Here is a 27,535-nt window from a genome sequence, read left to right on the forward strand (position 1 = left end):
AAAATACCATCCGCAAGACATTATCTGACCTCATGGGAGTAATTAACCAGAGCAATGACATTCTCATATTCTCCGAGAGCCTAGAAAACCATCATGTAAGGCTGAGGGCGACTCTTATGAGGTTAGCGGAAGCTGGGCTAACCCTGAACGAAAAGAAATGTTCTTTCTACTGGAATTCTGTGGATTTCTTAGGTTAAAGCTTCTCCCAGGAGGGGCTACAGGTTGACCCCAAGAAGGCTGAGTCGATCCGAAGTGTACCAGTACCTCAAAACCCAACGGAAGTACACATGTTTCTGGGGATGGCCCCTACTGTGGGAGGTTCATCCCAAATCTGAATACAATGGCGTAGCCTCTCAGATATCTCAACAAGAAGGGTGCCACATAGGAGTAGAGCTCTAAAGCAGAGAAAGTGTTCAGATCCATCAAGGAAGCTTTACTGGACAAGGCCACCATGTCTTACTTCCACCCCCAGAGGAGAACTGAGGTGGTGGTGGAAGCAAGTCCGGTTGAGCTAGGAGCTGTGCTACTACAGGAACGAAAGGATCAAGAATGGATACAAGTGGCGTATGCCAGTCGTGCACTTTCAGAAACAGGAACTCAATATGCCCAGATTGAGAGGGAGGACCTTGCCATTAGGTGGGGATGTCATCACTTCCACTTATATCTATGTGGACATGAATTCCAAGTGGTTATTGATCATAAACCGCTGAGCCCTCAGTTCACAGGCACAGTTCGGCTTGCCCCACCTAGAATCGAGAGGTGGGCGGTGCAGTCATACAAGTTCCAAGTCATCTGCCGCCCGGGGGTCAGCAACCCCGCTGATTATCTTTTGCGACATCCCCATAAGGAACAATCGAGGAGTGTAGAGGAGGACCAAGATAAAACCGAATGTTTCATGCAGGTGATTGTGCAGATGGCGTGCCCTGTGGCGTTGACCCCAAAAGAGATCAGGGAGACCACTCAAGTGGATGCCAGCCTTTCAAAAGTAAAAGAAGCATTGACCTGCAGGCAATGGCAGGGTTACCTTGGTGGAACCAAGACCCTCACACATGAAGAGCAGATAGCAAAACAAATGCTGTGAAGGGAATGGAGTGAACTGTGTGAGAGCCATGATGGTCTGTTACTCCGTGGGCAGAAGACTGTCATACCAAGAAGCCTCTGGGATAGAGTGATCAATCTGGCCCATCAAGGACATCAGGGAGCTGCTTGACTGCGCAGCAAGCTATGGTTCCCTGGCATGGATGCCATAGTGGACGAGCAAATCAGAAGATGCCCTCCCTGTGCGATAGCGGCAGGGTACCATGATCCTGTCCCTGTGTTGATGGAGGAACCGAGCACGAAGCCTTAGTCAATAAGACTCCTGTACTAAGTTCCCAGTGGAAGAGCTGGTGGCGTCTATGGCTTTTGCTCATGTCAAACCTATACTGGAAAAGACATTTGCTATGATGGGCCTGCCTGAAGAAATCCAATCCAACAACGGACCCCCATTCACTGGCCAAGAGTTTCAAGACTACCTCACTTCTTTAGCTATTTGGCATCAAAAAATTACTTCTAACTGGCCGCAGGCCAACGGGAATGTTGAGCGGTTCATGAGAACTTTGAACAGAGCACTTAAGACTGCTGGGGATCAAGGGGAGGACGCTGAATGGTGTCTGCACAAGTTCTTACAAGCTTACCGCCAATCACCACACAGCACCACAAACTGCACCCCTGCTGCTCTAATGCTCCAACAATCTCTGCAGGATTATATCCCCGCAGATGCCAGCTGGCAGCCCACAGGTTGTATGTGGAGGCAGCCCAGCGAAAAAAACTGATCACCACCAACATTAGAGGGAGCCAAAGGAGGTAGCCCTGATTTGAGAGTTGGAGACCAGGTTATCATGAAGGACTGACACCTGGAATGGAAGTTCCAGACCCCGTATAAACCGGAGGTATGGGAAGCCGTAAAGATAGATGGAACCATGTTGACCGTCTAATGGAGGGGTTGGACTGTGGTGAGAAATGTCTTGTGGTTCAAGAGTAATTCCTGCAGACGACCCAGGTGATGAGGAGTCAATGGAGGAGTGGGAAGATGGAGCTGGAGACTCATTGCCTGGTTCACCAGATACGGAGGACAATCCTGAGGAGCATGCACAACCCCGACACTCCCAGAATGGAAGTAGTGAGCCGTCCGAGGGTGCCTCAGGACTGCAGCTACCACTTGTGCAAAGCGTTCCAAGGAGTGGCCATGATGAAGATTTGAGTGGGGGGGAGGGGGAGTGGTGTTCCGAAGCCAGAAGTATGGACTTCGTCCCAACCTTGCTCCCAGCCAGCAACAGAGATTTTAACTGCTGTATATGATGTTTGTATGTGTGCCATTCTGGTTCACTAAAAGAAAGGAGGGATTTAGAGAGTCACTCGGCCTCTATAGCAGAATGTGTCCACTTGCACCCAGAGGGCTGGACTCGGTCCGAGGGTACAAATAAATGGGCTTAAGGTCGCTCATGGACTTAGCCGAATAGTACATCATGGTATGCATGTTGTCTGTATTGTTGCTGCTGGCGTGAGGCCTACTGCTCAGCTAGCACACAGCATAGGCCCTCTGCAAACGCCGCGCTACAGTGACGTATCTTGTTCCTTAACACAGCCACAACTGCCATGCTACGTGGAGGCTGAACTGTCCTGATGCCCTTGTGTACCCTTCAGAGCAGGTCTGCAAGGTGCAGGGAGCAAGGTGAGGGGGTGATCATGTGGTGAAGTAGCCATCAATTAGGAAGAGTTGAGGGCAAGTGGTCAGGCAGCTGACTAGGCGCTTGGGTTGAGTGCATATTGCAGGCACATGAACTATTCTCTATGGAATACTGACTTGAGTGGAAGGCTAGACTAAGGGTGCTGGGGCAAGGGTTATGGCAGTCCTAAAAAAAAACAGTGCTCATCTGAGGTACGGTTATAGGTGCTAAGGCACATGCTGCATTCTTTTCAAGCATGTTCGTGGGGATCTGGGAAGCAGTTGTTACCCTTTACACAACCGCGATGCACCATAACTCAACAAATTCTCCAACCGTTGTCATGTAAGGAATAATGACACACAATATCAGTGCTTAATTTGTGCTGGTGGTTGCAGGTGGTACAGCCGGCATTCATTCTAAAGGGCCAGGAGTTTCTTTTCATCAACCCAGAGCAAGAGACTGAAAGGCAAGAAAGCTAGAAAAGAGAAGGCGAAAGACAGCAACATGTTGACAAATGGAAGAGCAGGGATAAAAAAGACCTTGCAAGAGAGAGATAAAGAAATAAAGGTAGGTAGTGGAAGAAAGATGAGGTGTAATCAAGACTAGACAGCCTTGGCATTTGCAACCCCAGTAGCAGACTTGTACGAAAATGTTTGGGTTCCTGTACTTACTTGTAAGAAATAAAATTCACGTAAAATTGGATACAGTATGTTCAACGTGTAGGGAAAACGTCTTACTGTTAATCTAAATAAAGGAAAATAAACTGCCATCATCATTTTCATGACTTACTGTTTTAACTTCACTGTGATATTTGTCCTTATTAATCTAAATACAATAGCACAAGTCCTCTTACTTTCAGGGTAATGGATTTAATTCCCGATTGTTATTGTAAGCTCAATAGATTAATTTCTGGTACTATTTTAAGCGCAATAGGACACACTCTTTGACTATTTCAGGCTAAGCGATGCACCCACCTGACTGTGCTACGAGCGGACGGAGAATCATTATCTTAGGCTTAATATCCAAGACATTCAAGGGTGAATGTTGCTTACAGATACGGTGTATGTTATGGTAGGTTATGTTATGCTATTCTGTTATGAAGTGCCTAGTTCTGTCACTAATGATGATACATCCCTTCACTACTGTAACATAATAATCTTCCTTACTGCCTTAAGTGAAAGGCCAAAAGTCCAGAGGGCCTGATGTACAAAAGGTACATTTACATAAGTAGATTTACTCCGGTAGATATACTCTTCGACTTCAGTGTAACTCTCCACTTTTTTGCTAGTTTTCATTTTAGAGTGGAGATTTACACCTCTGTCTGGACATACATACATCGCACAAAACGAGGGAATGCAGGATCCCATGGCTGAATTTAGAAGTGTAAAGTTATAAACAGTAATTTTTCAGCACTTGGTGGAGATCTCACCCACTGTGAAGGATATCTTTCAATGGGAATGTTTTGAGTATACATTGTTTTAAAATATTTTAATTTAAAATACAAATTTTAAATGATTTTACAAAATTAATATTGAACTTGCAGTAAGAACAAGAAAAGTGTATAAATATAGTTTATAAATAGTGATTATAAACAATATGTTTTAAAAATGTGCGTACCCTAAAATTTTTATTTATTATGTACTAAACGTGGTTAAAATGTATGCATAAAATTAATTTAGTTCCAAAAAACACATCCGAGAAAGGGGGCCCCCCCAACTCTGAAAGGGCGTCTTCAGCAACAGAGGCACGGAGCGTCCTATTAACACACATGAAAAAAAAATTGTATTTATATAGGATTAAATATTATTCATTAAAATAAAATATCATCAATCACTATGCTTAATTTCTTTTCTACAATGTCGAACTTATGTAACTAATCTAAGGTGTTTAATTTAAATCCCTGCTCCACTGAGTTCTAAAAGAGAGTGTGTTGTTGCACCTGTGGTTGGCCATGTGTGGTGCTTGACTAAATCACCAAGGATTCTGTGGTGCGCATTTAAACCCATTTGGACACCTTCTGTAGTAGCTTTAGAAGAGGATTTTGTATGAATCACAATGGTGTTACTCTTTTGTAGGACAGTGTTTATAGGGGCATGTGCTTCTCAAACCCATTCCTCAAACCAGGGGTGGTTTCCTTTCAAGGGCGTCGGGGCTCCACCCCCTTAATTGTTTCCAACAAGATTAAAATTCCTATCCTTATATATTTTTTAATGTAACTAAACAAATAAAAAACTAATGTTACACACACCTATACCTACCTGATTCAACACACTCTCTCCGTGAACACTGTTTGGACTTTGTTATGCGCGGACGCACATTTACAGCAATGTACCTTGTTAATGCATTTGCGTGCTGGAGTTCACACAGCCCTGAGGCTTGTGATGTCACCAGCCAGGCAAAGCCATAGCCTTGTGTGCTGAGCTCCAACCCCTGAAGACAGAGTTGTGATGTTTGTCCTGGGCGCTTCCGCTTGAAGCCCTGCAGCACCACAGGCTTCACGCTAATCAAGCACTGCAGTTTCAGCCTCCCCACCCTTCCACAACTCGTCACAGGGTGGGGAGTGGTCAATAAGCTTCGCTGGCACCACCCCTCCCTGTGAGAAATTGTGACAGGTTGAGGTTTGAGGGTGCAGGCACAAGCTGAGCTTTAGAGCGTGCGTAGTGTGCCAGCGTAGGTTTTGGTGTTACTCTGCAGGTTTCAGGGCCGAGCTTCTTGCTCTGTGATTTGAGGGCCCTGCTATATACTGACTGGATCGAGGTAGAGAGTATGAACTGCATAGTTCATTCAAACAGGTGAGCTTAGTGCACCGTGCGGCGGTGTGTGACAGACAGGAGTTGATTTCTGTTAGAATGTGTAATCCGAGTGGTGCCGTCTCTGTTTACTCTTCCATGGCTGCTCTCTTTCTAGCCTGAAAGCTCGCTCGCTATTCTGTCTTGGGAATATTCACCTTATTGAGCAGGAACCGCTTATAGGCAATAAAACTCAAAAGGGGACAATTGTGAGAAAATATCACGGGTATGTACGTGCTGTATGAAAGAATGTGTATGTCAAAGAAATGATTTATTAAATCGCAAGCCCACATAAACCGCTCAGGTTTATGCAATTATGTACATTCAAAATTGTAAACGTTTGATCCACTAGTGATGTTTATCAGTCCGTTTAGTCTAGATGGAAGAAATTAGGACTGTTGATTTTTTTCTGCCACAGAGCAACAATGATTTTTGGAAGAAAGAAATTGGGCATAATAGCACAGAGGTGTGGGTTAGCACAACTTTACACAAAGTATTGGTGTGCTGTTTTAAACATGTTCTTTTTTTTGTCAGTTATGTTTTTCAGGAGTGAAAATTATTGTTTGAAAACCCAAAGCACAAAGAACCGTTTTGGGTGCCTTAACACAACAGTGCTTGCCTCAATTCTGAAGGCGCACTCACTGTATAACTCAATAGTTGATCGCCTACTCTGTGCACACATCTTCAAATAAAACAGTGTGTGCATGCACACATGGCCAAGCAGAAAAATACAACAATTACTCTAAATCGGTGTTTATTTGCTTCTTTGCATTTCACATGTGCTATATTTTCCTAGTGATTGTGGTAGCTCTGTTTGGATGACTGGTCGCTGTGCTTTTAATGACAGCTTTTGTTCTGGTATCCTGTAGCCATGGTCTTAATCATGTTTGGAGTCATAAATATAGATGCAAAAAGGTAGGTAGCACTGCAAGCTTACAATTCCTTTTAGTGTTCCCTGAATGATTAACACAGTACACAAAGTGCCAATACATTTTATGGACGAACAAATATTTTCTTCTACCGGATTTTAAGATATTATGCAACTGTTTTGTTGCTAAGTAATCTAACTAATATGCTGCATTGTTGTGGACTCTTTCCTTTGGCAGCTGACTGTCAGCAATGGTAGTAGCTCGTGTTCTGAAAATTAATTGCCCACTGGTGTTAGACTAGATCTATTTTTGGTGAACAACTTCTCTATAGGTGACAGAAGAATATATCACAAGATGTGCACTGTCTTGAAACTTAATTGTGTTTCTCTAAGTGCATACAGAAGCTGGAGAGGTTTGCTAGACAATGTTTAAATACGCATGGAAAGTAAACAAGTGATATGCCTTCATTGATGTACAGTCGGAACAGAAAATGTTTATGATCCAAAAGTGCATATTGTCTTTAAGCAATGCCTTATGCCAAAACAATATTACAGCAGGAGAGTGTTTTAATTAATCAATAATTATCTTTGTTGTCAAATTTCACTGCAATGCTCATATTCAAAGGGAGGTAACTCTTTAATAGTAAGAGAAACTTGTCTTATATTTTCATCAGTACCAGAACCAATCCACAATAGAAAAAGTGCATACATCTGTGTTATTTGCCCATACTCAAGGTTGCTCTTTCTGGAAAGCGTTTTTTTTTCTTGTCCACTGCAATGTGTTCAGCTTTTTCTGAGCCAAGGTGTAATATCTGAGTGCCCATTTCCTCTGTTAAACATGCTCACCATCTTTCTAATCTGAGAGCTCTGCAGGCCGACCAACGTCATGTTTGCAACCAGTATAAACATATAATGTAAGAGGGGGGAGGGACCGGGAGATTGATTGGTCCAGTGTACACTCTCCCTACAATAATGCAATACAACACAAGTACACTGTTCCATACAGAAGAGAAAAATAAAAATAAAAGTTAGAGTGACCTGAAATATCAGGAGCAAGGACCCTCAAGCATCATAATAGATGTCTGGCATCATCATTGGGTAATGCTCCTCGCCAGGCCGGCAGTGCAATACCTGACGGGCTCCCCACAGGGAGGAGCACTGAACCGTAGTGTTCTGATAGTTGCAGATGAAAACTAACTATCTAGGGAAGTAAGTGCTATCATTCGAGCACCTGAACCCAGTGGAGAGAACAAAAGGCTAAAGGATAAAATTGGTAAAACAGCCCTACATATATCATCATTTTAATCAATAGTCAGGGATGAAACCAAGATTAAAAACAAGAGAAAGTAATATAATGAGTGTCAATGCTCGATTACTTTCGATGAGAAATAAACTCGGAGAAAAAACCTACTAGGAATCCTCCTTAGACAAGGTCAACATGTTTCGCGTCGTGTGGTCCCTGTGGATCCAATGACGCTTCATCAGGACCAAAATGTTAATGCGCTCTTCTCCAATCAAACAAAAATCATACTCACAAAGTCGATTCGCTTACATAGTGGAGTAATAGGTTAAGTCACAGTCAGGTCGCCCTAGGAAACATAATTAGAAACACAGCACCAAATTGTGCCCAGAAGTGGTCATAAATAAATCATGCAAACATTGTGCAATCAATCAAGAAAAGAAAGGCATAACAGCGAAATATGAAAAGTTATGATGACAGTAAGGTAGGCTTACCACCCCTAAGTCGGGAACAGGCTCCTTGGTAAGTACGTCCCCAAGACTCGGCTATCAGCTAGACATAGTAAGTAGGTATCATTAGTAAATGTGTCCATCAATAATCTGGTATGAGAGTCTCCAATTCATTGGTAATCAACATGTTGTTCTAACTAAAAGTCTCTTCAAGTGTGGTATAAACTAGAGAATATAATAAATATATATAAGTGCCATTGTCCGTTCATCTAGATAATATGATGTCAATACCGTGTAAAAATTAGAGTTTAAAAATGTACTCGACACTGTTGGTAGTAACGATGTGTGAAAAAGCAGCCAGTAACCATCATCAGTCAATGAAAGAGTTCATTACAGAAATGCAAGACTAAGTAAAAATGATCGGCACGTCATAATAGTATCTCAATATTAAGTACAGTGCCATTCTGCTTGTGGTGGCACTGCGAATGCTTTAAAATCGTATAGAATGAAAGGAGGCTCATCAAAGGGGGACGCTCAATCGAAATAACGAGAGCGCGAGTGAGCCCGTGCGCGTCATACAAAGTTTAAAAACCAAGACCTACAAAGAGGTCTTTCAGTTTACTCACTGCGCGTGCCGAAGGTCCAAGCTATGGACCTACCCTCCGGGACGTCGAACCGCATATGGACGCGGTAAGATGTTCACGGAGTATTTCAAAGTGACGACGACCCGGAAGTCAGATCCGGGCTCGTCAGAAATAGAGAAAGTCTTCCCACGGTAGTGGAAATGTAATAGAAATAAAAGAGGGCCTAGAAACTTGGCGGCCATCTTTAATGAGGAAAATTCACTGTTTGTGCTGAAAAACACTATACAGTCCTGTAGGGACATTCCAAACATCTATTACATCGACAGAAACTATCCTTTACTGTTATAAATCACCTAAAAGGAGAAGTCTCTTTAAAAAGAGCATTCTATAGGTCCAATAGGTAGTCTCTTTAAAAAGAGCATTCTATAGGTCCAATAGGTAGTTGAACTCCGTGAACATCTTACCGCGTCCATATGCGGTTCGACGTCCCGGAGGGTAGGTCCATAGCTTGGACCTTCGGCACGCGCAGTGAGTAAACTGAAAGACCTTTTTGTAGGTCTTGGTTTTTAAACTTTGTATGACGCGCACGGGCTCACTCGCGCTCTCGTTATTTCGATTGAGCGTCCCCCTTTGATGAGCCTCCTTTCATTCTATACGATTTTAAAGCATTCGCAGTGCCACCACAAGCAGAATGGCACTGTACTTAATATTGAGATACTATTATGATGTGCCGATTATTTTTACTTAGTTTTGCATTTCTGTAAAGAACTCTTTCATTGACTGATGATGGTTACTGGCTGCTTTTTCACACATCGTTACTACCAACAGTGTCGAGTACATTTTTAAACTCTAATTTTTACACGGTATTGACATCATATTATCTAGATGAACGGACAATGGCACTTATATATATTTATTATATTCTCTAGTTTATACCACACTTGAAGAGACTTTTAGTTAGAACAACATGTTGATTACCAATGAATTGGAGACTCTCATACCAGATTATTGATGGACACATTTACTAATGATACCTACTTACTATGTCTAGCTGATAGCAGAGTCTTGGGGACGTACTTACCAAGGAGCCTGTTCCCGACTTAGGGGTGGTAAGCCTACCTTACTGTCATCATAACTTTTCATATTTCGCTGTTATGCCTTTCTTTTCTTGATTGATTGCACAATGTTTGCATGATTTATTTATGACCACTTCTGGGCACAATTTGGTGCTGTGTTTCTAATTATGTTTCCTAGGGCGACCTGACTGTGACTTAACCTATTACTCCACTATGTAAGCGAATCGACTTTGTGAGTATGATTTTTTTTGATTGGAGAAGAGCACATTAACATTTTGGTCCTGATGAAGCGTCATTGGATCCACAGGGACCACATGACGCGAAACATGTTGACCTTGTCTAAGGAGGATTCCTAGTAGGTTTTTTCTCCGAGTTTATTTCTCATCGAAAGTAATCGAGCATTGACACTCATTATATTACTTTCTCTTGTTTTTAATCTTGGTTTCATCCCTGACTATTGATTAAAATGATGATATATGTAGGGCTGTTTTACCAATTTTATCCTTTAGCCTTTTGTTCTCTCCACTGGGTTCAGGTGCTCGAATGATAGCACTTACTTCCCTAGATAGTTAGTTTTCATCTGCAACTATCAGAACACTACGGTTCAGTGCTCCTCCCTGTGGGGAGCCCGTCAGGTATTGCACTGCCGGCCTGGCGAGGAGCATTACCCAATGATGATGCCAGACATCTATTATGATGCTTGAGGGTCCTTGCTCCTGATATTTCAGGTCACTCTAACTTTTCTTTTTCTTTTTCTCTTCTGTATGGAACAGTGTACTTGTGTTGTATTGCACCCAGTATAAAACATGCACAAGTGCTTAATTGCAGCTATGTGGTCTGATAGCACACTTCAAACTAATAAGAAATAACTACATACTGCCTACAACAACACCGTCTGCACTTTAAACTAATGCTAGGATAAATATTTTAGCATCAGTTAAAAAATACATTTCTCACTCACTACCTTCAGTCTAACAAAATTCATGCTACTAATTAGCATGCTATTAAAATGGATACCCTTAAGTGACCATAGCTTTATAGACCATTACCAAAGGCTACACTGGTTGAAGGTCTTCTACATCAATCATAGTCGAGAGCCACCAGTTTATAGTCATTTTAATAATGATATTGTGCTGGAAAGTACATAATTTTACTCCATTGTTAAACATTTTCTTTGGGGAAAGAACATATCCCTTTACCCCACTGAATTACTCTCTGGACATTAGTGCTCGCCCCCTGGTCTCACACAGTCAAATGCATGGTTTCATTTTACGACCATGACTCAATGAATCATAACGGCGGTATTTACCCCCTACCTGTTTCAAAGGTCACCAGCACCCACTGCCTCAACCCCACCTAATTTTAAGTAATTATTCCCCAATTTTCCCCAAATTACCCCTAGTCCTTCCCACACATACTACAAAATAGTGCACGTGTGGAGATCCTCAAACAGAAATAAATAGGAAAGGTCTCCCCTAAAGCTTTGTGAATTGCATTTCGTAGTAAGTAGCTCAATTGGAGTACTAATCTAAATACTACAAAATGCAATTTGTGAATAAGGGCCAGTATGCTTTTTGAAGTAAGGGATATTGTGGATTTCGTGGCTCTATTTAGAGGGTTGGAATTTTTGTATCACAGTTTAAAAAAATATTTTATTGGCTTGAACTTAGGCACTGGTTATACATGCAGTGCAGTTGAAACTGATAGGATGCACAGCAGCCCCAAGTCTCTGGATCCATGACTGCTGCAGAGAATCGCTGTACGACTTTATTATTATGACACTAGTTAAAAACAAAGCAGGAGCCTCTCTGCTTCATGAAAGTTCATGGGTTTAATGTTTATAGAACTGAGTGCTTTATGGATGGAATGCAATGAACTCCTGTCAAATATCTCCAATTGTAAACTTCTCTAAGTGCCCAATTCACAAATATTTCCTTCGTAGCATCCCTGTGGGCACCAGCCATCTTGCGTTCTCTTGAAATAGCTTGCCTCTAGCAAACCTGGAGATGCCCTCAGTCGCTTCTAGATGCATGTGTGGGAGAGGGAGTCACAGGTTTGCCCTGAGGCATCTTGGAGGTTTGGGCATCTTCTGATCTGCTCGGAGCAGGCCTTGGTGAATCTGCTGCAAACAGCTGGTGTGAATCAGAAATACTCCTGGGCGTCTCCTCACTTGCTGTAGAGAGAACCTTGGTGAACCCGACCCAGAATTCACAAACTCGAAATCATTTCTGGTCATCAGCCAGGCTCGGCTCCAAACAGATTTGACAGTTACAAACACAAATTATCATCTCGAGATTTTGAAAAACAAGACCCAGGCCCGTTCCCAGATGGAAAGAGAAGCTCGGTAAAATGAATCTTCGCGTGGGCCGGATTACTGCAAGGTCTTCAAGACAAGCGAATTCTTAATACACGGAGGAAATTGAATGCCGGGGGGTACAAACCTATGAGATTCAGTGACGGTTCGCGATGGCCAGTCCGGAGGACTGGGGAACTAGTTGCGGAAAGAAGGAGGGAGGGAGAGAGAGAGAGAGAGAGGTCAAGGAATAAAAACCATTGGCAAAACCAAAATGTTTCGCCTATGCAAAATCCATTAGTTTGTCAATGTGTTTTTTAAATGATGCATAGCAGTGCGAGCTGCTGGTTGGGTGTGTGGATGTGTTAGAATATCACTGCATGTTGCGCGTGAGAGTGTTTTGAGTGTGTCAGTGCGAGTCGGTGAAATCCGGATCGGAGTGTGCACGTGTCAGGGTGTGTGCTAGAGAGTGGGGTTGCTGGAAGTCTTTCTGTGATTGTGTGTGTTTGGAAGCGCACGCCTGTGGGTGCACGTGTGAGAGCATCGGTGCCTGAGTGCGAGTGCCCGTGATTGAGTCGTTCGATGATTGTCTGTGTGAGTCTGGGTGGCAAGCACAGGGCTGTATACAAATACCCTAGAATAACGGGCTGAGTCCAACGATGTAATTGCACACTCACGTCAGCAGTTTGACAGGCAGATATGCACAGAGCAACAGGGTCGTGTGGTCTTAACTGGAACGGGCACCTCCACGGAAAAGTGTTAATGAGAGTGTGACTGTACAGCAATCCAGCCCATCCCCCGCAAAGTATCCTTTCAGGCACACTTCTTGTAATTGTTGTGCACAAAAGTTCACTTAAACTAAAAAGGTTAATGCGTTGACTGAATAAACATGAGTAGTGACCTTGGAAAATTGATAAAAGAAGCGTATTGGCGTATCCGAACTACGTGGGCAGTTTAGATAGACCAGGAACCGATTATTCTGCCCCACGGGTCAGTAAATGTACCACGATCCACGAATACAGCGAGGAAGATAGTGTGATCGAATACTTGCAGATCTGCCTAACAAAACCCTGCACAGCGTAGAATTGAAATTGCTTTAACAGTTCAGATCGGCAATTCCGCCGTTAACAAGATACAAGTTACAAAGTCAATCCCATCCAACCGAGTACTTCAACTTAACAAAAGCGTGGCCAGTGTTTAACCCGCTCAAAATAGCAGTTTTCAGCGAGAAAAAAGATGGCAAAGTCTGGATAAAGTAAAATACACTCAGCGTTAAGACATTCATGGGTCAGAATTGCTTCCCTCGTGCACAGAAGTGATGTCCACGTCGAGCTTCAATGAGTATATATGGCACTAAAACGCGGGGGAAAAAGAGGATGCCTGTCCTTTTACAGCACACATTGATCACAATACCAAACGACTACAAAACACTCTAGCAACATCGAGGATGAATTATGCTCTTCCCACCACCCACAAAAACAGCCAGGCACAAAAGCAATCTCTTCTCCGACCACCCGCTTAACAAGCAGCAGGGGCTGAAAGGCGACGAGCATGCTCATTGCAAGTTCCTCACGCAGTATCAATGTTGATGGCACAAAAAACGGCGACCCCAACATGTGTACCGAGGAACAGACCCCAATGCCACACAACACCAGGCATATTTCTAAACAGAACAAAAATAAACCTACTCTCTAAAAGCAGGTAGATAACGTCTCCATGTTATACCAGTGATCGCGTGTGACAGCTGCATTCTCCAGCTATGCCCTGATAGTGGAAAATACAAAGTGGGTGGCATGACACAATCCACCCTTACCACAGCTCCTGGTCATGTTGAAAAGTAAAAAAAAAGCGTGACACTGGAAGGTCACTGGCCACCGGAGGCAGTACTTGGTCCAGGCCCCATGGCAAGACAAAGAAGGCTTGAAGCCCAGAAGGAAGACGGAGGCGAGGAGGAGGCGATGACCAATAAGAAGCAAGGAAACAAAAGTGACTCGAGAGTCATGTGGGAGCCAGCCAATGGTAAGGAAAGTGATGTAGGAGCCACATGGGAGCCAGTAAATGGTAAGTAAAGATAAGTAATGGGGGAGCTCTAAGCCCTTTTAAGATTTTTTTTTTTTTTTTTTTTTTTAAACACAAGAGATTTTGTAAGCACACTGCCAGCATTGTCCTTGTGAAACCCAAAAAAGGGGGAAGGAAAGAAGAGAGACATCTAGGGCATGGAAAAAGTAGGAAGAAAAGCGAGGGGGCCCTAACGAAAGGGGGTGGATTCAAAATAATAAAGGGAGGAGGGAATTAAGTTAGGGGAACACAGGAAAAGAGTAGGTGAGAGGAAGTGAGGTGAAACAAGGGGGAAGAAGCAGAAATATTGGAGAAGACAGGATAAAGGAGAAAGGCACAGATGACAATGAAGGGAAAGGGAGGAGGGAAGGTGTAAGGTAAAAAAGGATAGGAAGGGAGAGAGGGTAATCTAGTGAGAAAGGCCAAGAAATTAAGGGAGGACAAGGATGAAAGGGAGCGGAAGGATGGGACAGAGCAAAAAACGAAAGAGAAGGACGACATATTGATGAACTCTACCCGATATTGCTTATAATCTGTAGGCGCCTGCATCTGCCCTATGTGCCTCTCCATAGACTAGAATTATCCCAGCTTAGGCCCTGGGATTCCCAGGCTCTGACTTCTTGTTTGGGGACCAGGGTTTCTTTATAAAGGCTGCAGTTTCCACAACAGTCACTGCAGCCTTCTTTGTCGTGGTCTTTCCATACTGTGGTGGAGGAAGGCACTGGGGTAACATACATAAAGGCCTTGCTACCGAGAACTGCCAGAACTACTGCATGCATAGTTGCAGGTGACCTCAAAAGTGCAGGTAAGGCCCCATGGGACACTTGAAAGGCGTTAGACCAACTATACTGTCCTATTAAAAGTATCACAGTGAAGTATCACAGCATTAGTACACAGACTGTCTGCTGAGACTGCAGGTGCGCTCTATGTACAAGTAATAAGTACATTAAATACCAATAGCTGTCACCAGGGCCATGTCATCGTGAGGTGAGTGGAGAGGATAGCTGTGCTTCACAGAACAGTCTGGTTAATGTGGGTAATAACCAGGTGCATACAACAAACAGACATGATTTTTCTCATATGGATGACAGAATCACATACGGCAAAAGGCATTTACATTACATACACAATTATACGTAGACCCAATTTAAAATACACTGGGTTGAAGGTCGAAAAATAACTCACACAGGCTTACAGCCAAGTTTTGAACACAATTCAGACTTTCATGGAATTCCAGGAGCACATGTTACTTTACATGTGTAAATTAATGCACACACAAGTGTCACACTAAAGTTCATATCCATTTTGCTAGGGTCTTTTTGCATCCACATGTCAAAAAGAGGACTATCAGGTCAGAAGGGCTAAAGTCTCTGCTGGCAGGGCTGGTTCAGAGCCAACCGCATGTAAGGTAGATTTCGCAGCAACTAACTGTTCAGCCCTTGTCAGGAGCATGTCAGGCAGGGAGACTTTGGGCCCGATTTAGAGTTTGTCAGACAGGTAATCCATCACAAATGTGACAGATATCTCATCCATCCTATTACAGATGGCAGCATATAATGCACTTGTAATAAGTAGAGCTGGAAGATCCAACACGTTAACCATGAAAGCAAATTCACAGCCAGGCAAAAGGTCTGGCTTGGCTGTGAGACCCTCTTCACAAGCCAAGCCTTAAAAATGTTTGGTATATTAATCAGCGATGACTCCTCCATTATGGCAGAGGAGCATCACCCCTCCTGCTGAGAGCCAGCAGAGGAAAACAAGAAAAATAAAATGATAATAAAACCTTTTTATTACCATTTTATTTTTCTTACGCTGCTAGAGCCAGCTGAGACTAAGGGGGGGGTGAGGCCATGGTGACAGCAGGGGGAGGAGGAATAGTGTGCACTGTAAGTGCGCAGGTCGGTTTGGCCAGCTGCCCAAGGAACGCTAAACTCACATGCACACTTAGATCTCTCCACCAGAGCTGTGCTGTACTGTCGGTGGAGAAGAGGTACAAGCTCCCAGTTTCTGAGCGAGTGTTAAACCAGCCTACTCAGAACAATCTAGGTGCTGCTCTCATGCTGGTAAATATTATTACCAGCATGAGAGCAGTGTCTTGATTGGCGTCTGGGAGCCTGCACAGTGCGCACCAGCCTGTGGCAAACCGGGAGTCAGGATCGGAGCAGAAGAACACAGAGACAGTGGCCGGCAGCAGCACGTAAGCACTTTTGGTAAAAATATTGGCTGCATGAATCACAAGTGGATTGTGTACCATGCCAGTCCGCCAGGAACCATCTTAAAACACTAGCACACCTGCTATGGAATAGGAGGGGTAGCCTACAGGGAAAGCTAGCTGTTTCATTAGAAGCTGAAGAAAAGTTTGACAGAGTGAACTTGGACTATCTCTTTCAAGCCATGGGCAAACTACGGCTGGGGCATAATTTCATTTCAAGGGCCAGTGGCTCTACATAAACACATCAACATACTTAATAAAGAGGTGAGAGGAAAAATTCCTTGTCCAGCGTCCAATCATTAGACCAGCAACACACATAGGACAAGAAATTAAAGTAGAGACCCTACATCAACAGAGTGGGCTCCACCAACTAAAGACTCAGCATGTTTATTAGAAAAACTGCCCTCACCCACTAATCATGGCATGCTCCGTCATAGGGCTATGCTAACTCATTCCCATGCTGACGTGCGAGAAGATGGTCTAGTTTTCTTCCGGAAACGCAAGATCATCTGACCGCGTGAAGAGGAACTAAAGATGGAGCCAGGGATGGCTCAGTTACCTTCACGGAGTCACATGTGGCAAGGGTGCGGCGCCAGTCCCTTGACGAGGTAAACAGGGAAGGGGCCTTCTGCTAGACACGGGATAGAGAGATGTGGTAGGATAACCAAGGAGGTGGAAGGGCTGAGACTTCTGTACCTCTTTATATTGATGCTTGTTCACATTTAGCATATGATTACAGGGAGGTGCTCCTACCGAACTCCAGGTTGGGAAGTAAACAATGAACATTCGGTAAGTGAAAATATTCATACAATCGCAAACCTTACTGCCTGGGTCACTGCTTGGGGTGATGGAGTGTTCCACAAGGATATTTTGTTATTGAGTTTGCACTAATTCCCGATTTGGGAATAGGTTTTGCATTTTGTTTCTGGTGATACTCTTGGGCGAAGGGTATATAGGTGTGAGTAAGGGGACAATAAAATGAGGGAATATGTTGCCATATGCGGATGAAAGGAGTCTTTGTGTATTTTACATGTCTGTCTTTCCATTTCCTTGTAGGTAATACTGAGTGTGTGTACTAATAGGGGACAATTGAACCCATCTCATCTGTTGATAAAAATTTGGTTGGTGACAGGTAGGGAACTCAGTTTCGAGGGGATTAAATGGTCCTGATGAATGCCGAGCGACCCAGAGGGGCGATGGAAACGGCAGAAACATGTTGAACATAGAACAGAAATTTGGGGTGAATGAGTGATTATATCCCAATATCACCACCAATTTTCCAAACCTTTTTTCATCCTATCCGGTGAATCCTGGAATAAAGATTAGTAATGGATTCACATCAGATAGTTTTAGTAATCTTGAGTGGTGTTCTGTATGTTTGATCCCCGTTTGTCTTTTTGTGTTTTTTTGTTCTCCTTCCCTTTTGCTCCATTCCTGATGTTGCTCTACATAAACAGAACCACACAAGTTTCATGTGGGAGATTTTTGTCAGAACCCTTTCCACTCAAATGCGAAACCAGACGGGAATGCTCACCATCTCTCCTGCTTTTCCTACTCGCATTGGAACCGCTGTTAGCCGCAATAAGAGAACCAGATGGCAAATAGGGGATTGAAATAGTAAGTGCCCAGATAAAATGTGTCCTCTTTGCTGACAACATCCTGATGACAATCACAAAACTCCAAACGTCATTGGATTCATTCTTGGCAATAATTGAAGACTTCTCTGAAATATCACGACACAAAATTAACTGGGGAAAATACTCATGTCAAAGATCATGATTTGAACTAGTCTGGCATCACACTACATGTAGTGGGTCCCTAAAGCCCTCACGTACCTAGGTATTAAGATTAATAAAGGGCTTGAAGGAATAACAGAACAAACTAAGACATTTAGGGAGCAAAACCACAATGATATTCAGCATTGGAGCCACCTGAACCTATACATGTGGGTAGAATTCAACGTGCTCAAATGACAATAGCCCAGAGATTCTATAACATAATTGGTATGCTACCTCTGACAACACATCACTTGATCCTTACTCATCTAGACAATGATATCAAAACATTCTATGGCACAGCAAATGCCCTAGACTGTAAGTTTACGTGCACACAACATCAGGAGACCTGAGGCTACCACACGTATTCATAATTCTGGTACTACTCCCCTTCACAATTGATATATTTTACCCCGCCTTATACATCACCCTTTATTTGAGCATGGATTGAACATACGCTTCTGAGTTGAGCACATGTTGGATTGGTACCTATGTATAATCATAGCGTGAACCCATATTCTGCTATTAGTCCCTCTCTGAGGACCTCCTTGCTAACCAAGAGAATGGCACACAAAAGGATAGGAGTAGGTCCACTCATACATGCCTCAGCACCAATCAGAACAAATTTAGGAAGTAGCATCAAAGGTAAAGCGATATACTGGAAACTATTAGAGACAAAGGGAATCGCCAACATAGCCCGAGTACTAAAGTCCTTCAAACACTGGCGGCAGCAAGCCTGTTCCCAGAGTCATACCACTTGCAGCATCTCCAGCCTTCGTACTATCCCAGTAAGATGCTTAGACACCCAAAGTACCAATCACAACTTCTACATCAGTATGTGGGGGTGGAAGGTGTACGGGGGGTAGAGGACTTATACAACCTACTTTGAGCGATCTTTTTAAACATTACCAGGCAACAGCGGCAAACAGCACTTAATAGAGAATATACAGAGGAAGAAAGGGCCGCATCATTAGAGAAACACAACTAACAGCTCAGGGAAGCGAAGCTAAAATTCATGTATTTCAAAACACTTTCTGATTGTGCCGGATTCTGACTGCTAGCGCTATGGCTCGCACAAAGCGACATTATAATACACAGACTCCGGTACTGCCGGACACTAAAACAGTCACAATGTCATGACACCTAAATGACTGGCTCGGTCCATTGAGGCTTACCACGTGACACCAGTGACCTGACAGGAATAATGAACCATAGGAAGAGATGGAGCACTACTTGCCTCAAACTATGCATCCTCCGACACTAGGGAACCCAAGAATAACTCCCTATTGGAGAATCCCATGCGGAGAACACAAGGGCTGCAGGTTGTGAGCAAGTGATATTCACATCCACCAGACACACTTAACGAGATTTGGGGCCCAATTCTTAGCAGGTACCGGTTATCCTCAACACAACACTGGACAGGAAGTTATCCAAAATGTGACTATTTCATCTGATGTTAGTAACACACCCTGAGCCTACCCGACAAACGCAAGTACAGTAAGTAATAATGAAAGCATACGTTACCATTCTAACATTAAACACATACCCCACACACCATCTCCACTGTTAATAGCATTAGTTTAAGATAAGTTACACACACTGCACCCAAGGAAGCAGGGAGAAGGAAAGAAATGCAGAAAACAAACGGATCCAAATTAGGACTACCTATGGCAGAACAGTTCGACGGATAAATATCGCCTGTTTTATGTCCAATATGTAATGCAAACTGTTTAATAATAACATTAGGATTGATGTTAATATTATAAGGCTTCAGACACGAGAAAAGTTGCAAGGAACCTTTCTGTTTTTAAAGTATTATCGGACTCACTGCCAAATCTGGAGAAAGTCACCATGACAAAAATCTGGGCAAAGTAAACTGGGTGGTAACGTATTAGAGGACAGTGCCATACACTTGATAGTAACTAAAATAAGACACTTGGACTTGTCACATTAAGTGCACATACAATTCTCTATGAAATTGATGTACTTGTACTATTCTATTATAAGACAGAAAAAATAATTGCTGCACATAAAAATAAAGTATTTGAAAGGTAACTGTCTGTCCAATTGGCAGCTAGTGGAGGCCATGCAGGAACTGGTGGTATGTTTGCATTTTTGCACGTGCATGACACCTCTTAAGGCCTGATCACGTGTCCTGAAAGAATCGCCCCCAATAACATCTTACACTGAGGTATTCAGGATGTATTCAGTGTGACAAACATCACCTTTTCTGAGTTTAGCCATCAAAAATGCAGCACAGCATGTGATTTTGTGGCACATCATACCGGAAACCCTCAAGCCCTGGTACTTACCAGGCATTTATCACCCAATAACGTCTAGGATCAGATGTGTGACCTGCCGAAATGTAAGGGGATTCTGTTTTTGACAGTTTAATATACTTTTGTATTTTGGGCCAAGATGCTAGCACAAAATGGGTAACAAAATTAAAAATGGTTCGAAGAGTGGGGTCCCATATGCCTTGCTTGGGTCTCCAAATATCCTTGAAATGTCACTGGTGACATCACTTTTCTAAGGCTCAAGAATTAGTTACAGCCAACGCGGCGGGCAAGGATCTCCTCGGGTCTATTTATTTATGTGCCTGTGTTCAACCTTGAAGAGCAACAAGAGCCACTTAACCCACGTGGGCTTTAGCGCCTATCGACCCAATGTGGGCCTCTGTGCGCTATGTAACGGTCCTGAGTCAGTCGGTCACCCTATTTATGAGGCCAGAACCTTGGCACATGACAGCAGCAGTTGTAATGGTACTGAATTTTCTGGCTTTCCTTCCTTTGAACTTGGGGACAAGTGAGGACTGCGAGGCGCTTAGAATGCTTGAGCAAAAGGGTTTTATAAGCGTTGGTCACATAAAACAATCTGTAAGTGCGAGGAGCACCTTCAGCTTATCGGCTTTTCAAGCTCTCCAGCTCCAGCGCTTATAGTCGATTCAAACTACATTTCGTGGAACAAGCACACGCTGAACAATTCGGGACCTGGCCCCTTTAAGAAAAAAAAGAAGTTGCAATCTGACATACCTTGGATAGGAGTTTATAAAAACAGGCTCGTGCTCTGTCCACACCAGTGACCAGGGGTCGCTTGGCAGGCTCTGTGGGGACATTTCACTGACAGTGGCACATCTTCAACAAGGGATTGCACGCGGGGTGGGCCCGTCTTCACACTCGTCCCACAAGGGTACCCAGAGGGGCTAGTGACGCAGACCTGGCCCTGAAGTGAAACCGCGTGCATCCAAGTGACAGGCAGACCCTTCATGCACCGAACATTTCCCGGCAGGCAGAGTTCTTCCGAAAACCAGGATAAATTAAAAAAGGCTATTCACGGTCAATGCGTGCATTGTGCATTAGGCTGAGATGGGCAAGTGGCCGGGCGGGGGGAGTTCACCGGAAGTGACCCCTTCAAACTGTGCGAAATACTGTTTCACCGTAAGTGGTGTAAAACCTACGTCTGATAAAAACATTACATTGCATCCTCAATCCGGCAGCTGGCTGTCGTGACATTGTCACAATCCATCACTCCCAAGTCGACAGAGCATCGTTGGTTTCTTCGCGTGCCTGGTGGGCGTAGGGAACGTGTAAGGGAGGGGGTGCACTCTATCCGTCATCTCCTGCTCCGAAAACAACCCCAAAACGCGACTGTTCCTTGCCTGTTACTATAATCTCGCACCTCTAGCCAGTTCTGAGCTTCCGTGGTCGCCTCGCGCTTTATGTTCATTCACTCATGCCTTCATTCGCCTCCCCAAATCACTCCAATATCCCCGATCTCAGCATCTAAGACAATTGTTTGTAACTTCTTCCAGGATAAATATCGCACACAAGCCAGGAACCATCCCAATTTAGCTAGATTTACCGCTCTCGAAGAATGCTGTGCCCGGTTCATTGACGGATGGCTCGGAAAGAAACCTTCCCGTTTGTACCGATTCAATGTCAAGCTCACCTTTGGGACTTTACTCCACATTGGTGCCTAATTACAATAAAACTTTCGAGGGGAAAAAAAGCCCACGGATGTACGTTTTCACAAGTCATAACTGCATTCTACGCCGCAGAACATGGGAGCGGTGTCTTGCGTAACGATTACTACCCACAAGGGATTTTAATTACAGAGAACAAGAAAAAAAAATTACAAATCACATGAAAAAAAATGTTAGGACACGTATGAAAGTATCATAGTTCAATGACCAATAAACCAGCTCTTGCATGTTATGAGCAGAACCAAGAAGCCATGATTAGCAGATTCAAGGACATTTTTAACACAGACTGCTTTGGTCATTTACTAACTTTTACAGCACAGCACTGTTTGCACACGTAACTGCCCCTAGGCGCTGTTGACGCAGTTTGCCTTCACACAACTCAATGGAACTCATTTTATTGGTAAATTTGGGGAAAACTGCCACGATTCGACCCAGTGACCTTCAGGCTACATAGCTCAACACACCTGCTGAAGAGTTCTATCTCGCAAACTTAGAGAACACTTTCAGAGACACGCGACTCAAGCCCTAAACTGTACATCAGCGAGTGGTGATGGTTCGAACTCTTTAAAAATGTGTACCCAGATAGCTCAGGTTTAGCCCCGCCCTCCTACCTCGCTGCTGTTGTCATGGATACCAGTAGATGTAAAGTCAATCTATACATCAACGGAAGTGATAGACAGTGATACCTATAGTTCAACTGACAATATAAGTGCAAAGGGGCAACAGTACATTAGGCCTCGAGGGTACACATGTCCTCCTTCAGATCGGACACAGCCAAGAACTGTCACATACACATGACAATATACAATACCGCCCTTGGCTCACATTGAATTCTGCTCCCTGGGGCAATAATTGATATACTCGGGAAAGAAAAGCTCAACATACAAAGATGCTTCTGACTTATGCTAAATATAATATATATAATATTTCTAGGACTATCAAACAAGGCTTTAGATAGTCACATTGTTGACATCTGTCTAAGGATGCATAAAACAGGGGCTCGTCTAAGACAGCTGCAGAATCCCACAAGGAATGAATCATTAAAATCCCATAAGGAGAACAGCATACAGTACCAGAGCATGTGTTGTGCAAATGTAACCAATGTGCACTGGTAACATTCCTCTCTGCCCTGACCCCCTCCTTCCTTTAAAATGCACTTATGAAATGTTAACCGGCATCAGCACTCAACCATGACCGGCGTGCACACCACAGAGTTGCATCAGGAATGGCTGGTAAATTCAACAATTGTTGGGGCATCTCGAAGCAGCAGTGCATGCCCAGCCAAGTGAAACAAGTACAAGATAGCTTGGTCACTTACTTGAACCGACCCTGGCAGTGCTGGCACTGGTCACCCACCCAGCCCGGGTCACAGACACAGGTGGAGTTGAGACAGCGGCCTGAGAAACAGGGGTTCTTCTCGCATGGCTTGGACTGAGACACCTGCGCGTAGAGGACCAGGTAGAGTAGACCGTAAAAAAGCAGGCAGCTGTTAAGATCCTCCAGTGTGACGGCAGGCCAGGGCTTCCCCCCCAGTGACACCATCAATGGGGGCGCGAAGAGGCTTTTCTTTCCACACCTCATCCTCCTGAAGCAAAGACTCGACCAACAGTAGCTGGGCCTCGGGCAGCGATTCACAGTCTGGCCAAGAGAGGAGATTTGAAGAAGTCTTCAGTTGAACCACAGGTTGAGGTGGAAACCCATCATCCTCTACCTCCTTTGAAGAAGTAACACACTATGGAAACTCGAGAGTAAATTTGCGCGCACACACACACACACACCTAGTTGTAAAATTCAAATCCACCCTTGCTACCTATCTTCCAATATGACCTTGTCAAGGGTTCAGAGACAGACAATGAATCTTAGCCAGGCCCCAAGCTTCTTGGAATGGATCAACTCTCCACTTCCCTTCTCAGCCCCTGGACAGAAGTATCAGACCACGACCAGACTGCCACTGGGGCATAGGTGACTCTCCACTGACATTATGCCTATGTACACCAGCAACAAATGATTTTTCAAATGCATGAATGGGGAGGCATCTGTGGCCAGGTACTCCTTTATACATGTATTCCACAGAAGATAACCCTCGTTCTTTAGTGCTGTTGGCCTTGGTAATTCTTAAATTGCAGTACCGCCAGGGATGTTTCTCCAGCAATGATAAGGAATTCGCATTAAGATGCAGGCCAGCAGCAAAAAGGGTTGGACACAAGTGACAATTTCTCTTTACAACCTTACAAAAAAGCTCCAACCCAGTTGACCAAGGCTTCCAGTGAAGATGACTGGCAGATCCTCTAAAAGCAAAAGTTGTTAGCACTTCACTAATGATGAATGGCTACAGATTGCTAGATGGCTAGAGTGTGCATGTTTTCTGCTTGCTGCTGCAGACCCTCAACGACAAAGATGTCTTTAGCCTCTCAAAAGCAGAAGATGATACCCTGCAAGGAAAATATGGCCCGGTCAGAGGGAGGTCCCCTAGATGTTAATGGACCAGGAAATTCAGTAATCAGGTCGGGTGGCTCTCCAGTGCTCGTGGTCCACGCATGCCATCACAGGCAAGTACTGCAGGCTCTGAAGTCCAAGTAAGATACCTGGGAGTTGATGCTCAGTGTTGAGACCAGACAATGGCCCAGGCAGGATGTAGACTCTGGGCGATGCTGGGGGATCATTGACAAATGTCCATGTGCGCCCTCACAAACAGGTGTTTGCGGTCCTGCAGTCTTGATAATGGCCCTAGAAGTGATGCTTCATGCCCATTGATATTGGTCCCTTGGCAAATGGTGGCTTTCCAGTGCGAATATTACACCAGTATTCCCTGTATCCAGGCTAGGTTTCCGCTATTCCCAGGTGAAGCTGGGTTTGGTGCAGGCTACGTCCCCTAGAGAAGATGTTAGGTGCACGTGGATAACGGCCCGGGAAGGCGATGCTGTCCATCCAGTGATAACGGCCTGGGAGTCCCGTTACACACAGAATTCATCCGCTCGCTCCCTCCCATGCAGCCTATCTTCCCGGCGTCTCGGTCCCGGGAGGAGCAGAGGGCGCAGCGGCGGCAGGCTGGGGCCGGGGTCCGCTCTCGGAGAGGGGGAGGCTGGTACAGCTTGCGCGGGAACCTCCGCTCGCTCCTAAGCAGCCATTTTTAAAACCCTGCGAGAGGCTGCGGGACAGGCGGGAGGATGCGCCGGGGGGTCCCTCTCTCGGCTGCCAGTGTCCGTGCTGCTCCCTCGGCGCTCGGCCTGCTCCCTCCGCTCGCCCGCGGGGCTCCCGTAACTGCTCGCACTGTCTGCTGCCTCCCGGGGCCGGCGGGGCTGTCCTCCTCCAGCCGCAGCACAAAGAGCGGAGGAGGTGCAGGGAGCAGCCCCTTAAAGGCGCAGGAGGAGCCGAAGCAGCAGCACACTCAGGCTATGCACTGACATTAATGCTACATCCGTGGCACTACAGCGCTATCCCTGACATCACAGCATCCACAGTGGCTCCCGTGTAATGCTGGTCCTCTCCCACTGAGAATCTCTTGAGCACTGAACGATGCCCTGTTGCACAGAGCTAGCTTGTTTTGTTCTGATAATACAGCATCTGTAACGTTGATCCGGTCATTCAACGGCATGGGCGTGTGGACGTATAAGCCTATATACCATGTTCTTGTAGCAGCGTTCTTGTAGTATTAACACTGTGCTGTGCCTGTTAGCACTGATCCCATAGAACGGATCTTAGTGACGTCACTGACCTTATCCACCTGGCTATATATCACAGCCATTGACAACCCCTCTGCTGCCGGCACTGTTCCTATTAACATATAAGAGCTGTAGCAGCCAATCAGCGTATAATACGGGCACTGACCCAATTCCATGAAATCTGTGCACTAACAGAACCCATACAGAATGGACGCTCGCTGTTTGCTACGGCCCAATAATACTGACCCTATGGCACTGGTCCTATAGCGCGGGCACGATAGCTATAGCACTAGGACCTCATCAGCGGCCCAATACCGCTTACTCGGGGTTTGACACTTTTACACTGTGCCTTTGGCACTTTCAGTAGTCCTGTGGTGCCACTACTGCATCACAATCACTCGAGCACTGGGAGTGACCCACAGCACAGAGAGAGACCCTGTACAGCTCTGGTCCTCCAGCAACAGCACTGACCCTGCAGGACTGTCACCTGACTTCTGGCATGCAGCCATCTTCCAGGCCTGTGACACCGTCTCTATGCCATTGACACTGTCTCCACAACATTAACGTGACAACACAGTGCTCGCTGTGTAGAACTGACACTGTCCCTATAGCACTAGTAATAATCCCATTGCATTATAGCACTGCCCCCAGTGCAGTCATCGTATAGTGGTAAAACTAACCTATAGCACTGACTTCCACCTAGGCCTCCCTCGCTCCCTTTCATTCATTTTTGTGAACAACTGTTATAAAAAGCTCTATGAATAAATATAATAAACTTGTTCTGCTTGATTCATAAGATAACATGCTTGGAAGCAAATGCAGTCAAGTACCAAGGAAGTAATATCAGTGTTAAACAATCGTGGAATTGTAATAACGGTTCCCCAGGCATAAACTATATTTCCTGGAAATACATTAATTAGGTCCTAAATATCGCCTTTTAATTTCAGATTCGTGCAAACTAAAGTTTATAATATTCTTGAAATGATACCTGTATTCCCCAAATACCAGTTTTTGAGTTTTTCTAAATACTTGACTTTGATCATCAATATCAACTTGTCAAGTAGTGACATATAGCACCGCCCCTCATGGGAAGAATATACCCCACCTAGCAGTGTATTGCCATCACATGGCAGGAATACCACCCAAATCCAAGGGTATCCAACAAACGCTTGGACGGCCGCCTTATATCAGCAATGCCCATCAGAAACCACGTATTGCTATCATTTGCTGTGGTGGTTGTTATTGTGCAATGACCATAACTATGCGTGTGATTGCAGGGGTGGCCACAAAAGAGAAAAGGATATCAGGCATTGTCATCCAAATGCAACTTATCCCAATGGCCCTCAGCCTTGACTTAATGTGTATATTATTGTGCCTATAAGGCACATTATCCCATGATGTGCTTTCTTGTAGAATAGAAGCCTAGCTAGACCATTACTGGAGCAGAAAGTGTTCAATGTTTTGTTTTGAAATTCCAGATACAGGCATACCACTGTTAAATATTAAGGGATGGTATTCTAAAATTTGGCTGTGATGTATGAGAGCACCCTGCCCCAAAATCAGACTTTTCTGGGTTTTTTGGTCCCTGTGAGAAGAAGATTTGATAATCTGAAGGCCCTCTCTCTTAGGACTATATACACTTTCAATATTAATCAGAAATCGAGGTCCAGGGCTATGAAAGTCCAAGTGGGCTATTGTGAGGTCTTTAAACTGAATCAGATGCTCCATGGGGAGCTAGTGGAGTATTCATAAAATGGGAGCCAGGTAATCCCGCTCCTAGCATAGAAGGGTCGCTGAGCTGCCATGTTCTGCACTCACTACAGTTTTAAAATCGGACGA

At 44.5% G+C, this 27,535-nt stretch overlaps 1 protein-coding gene across 2 annotated transcripts in view; it reads right to left on the bottom strand.

Annotated features, from left to right (window-relative positions):
* ATRNL1 (attractin like 1) overlaps nt 1–25,549 on the bottom strand; it is a 2,088,076-nt gene extending 2,062,527 nt beyond the window's left edge. For both annotated transcript variants that reach the window (XM_069239275.1, XM_069239274.1), the window contains exon 1: nt 23,353–25,549. In XM_069239275.1, the coding sequence (XP_069095376.1) occupies nt 23,353–23,615 (263 nt within the window). In that variant the 5' untranslated portion in view covers nt 23,616–25,549. The remainder of the gene's footprint in view (nt 1–23,352) is intronic.
* Nucleotides 25,550–27,535: the final 1,986 nt, after the last annotated feature.

Source organism: Pleurodeles waltl, chromosome 6 (assembly GCF_031143425.1).
Source record: "Pleurodeles waltl isolate 20211129_DDA chromosome 6, aPleWal1.hap1.20221129, whole genome shotgun sequence".
Classification (NCBI taxonomy): Eukaryota; Metazoa; Chordata; class Amphibia; order Caudata; family Salamandridae; genus Pleurodeles; species Pleurodeles waltl.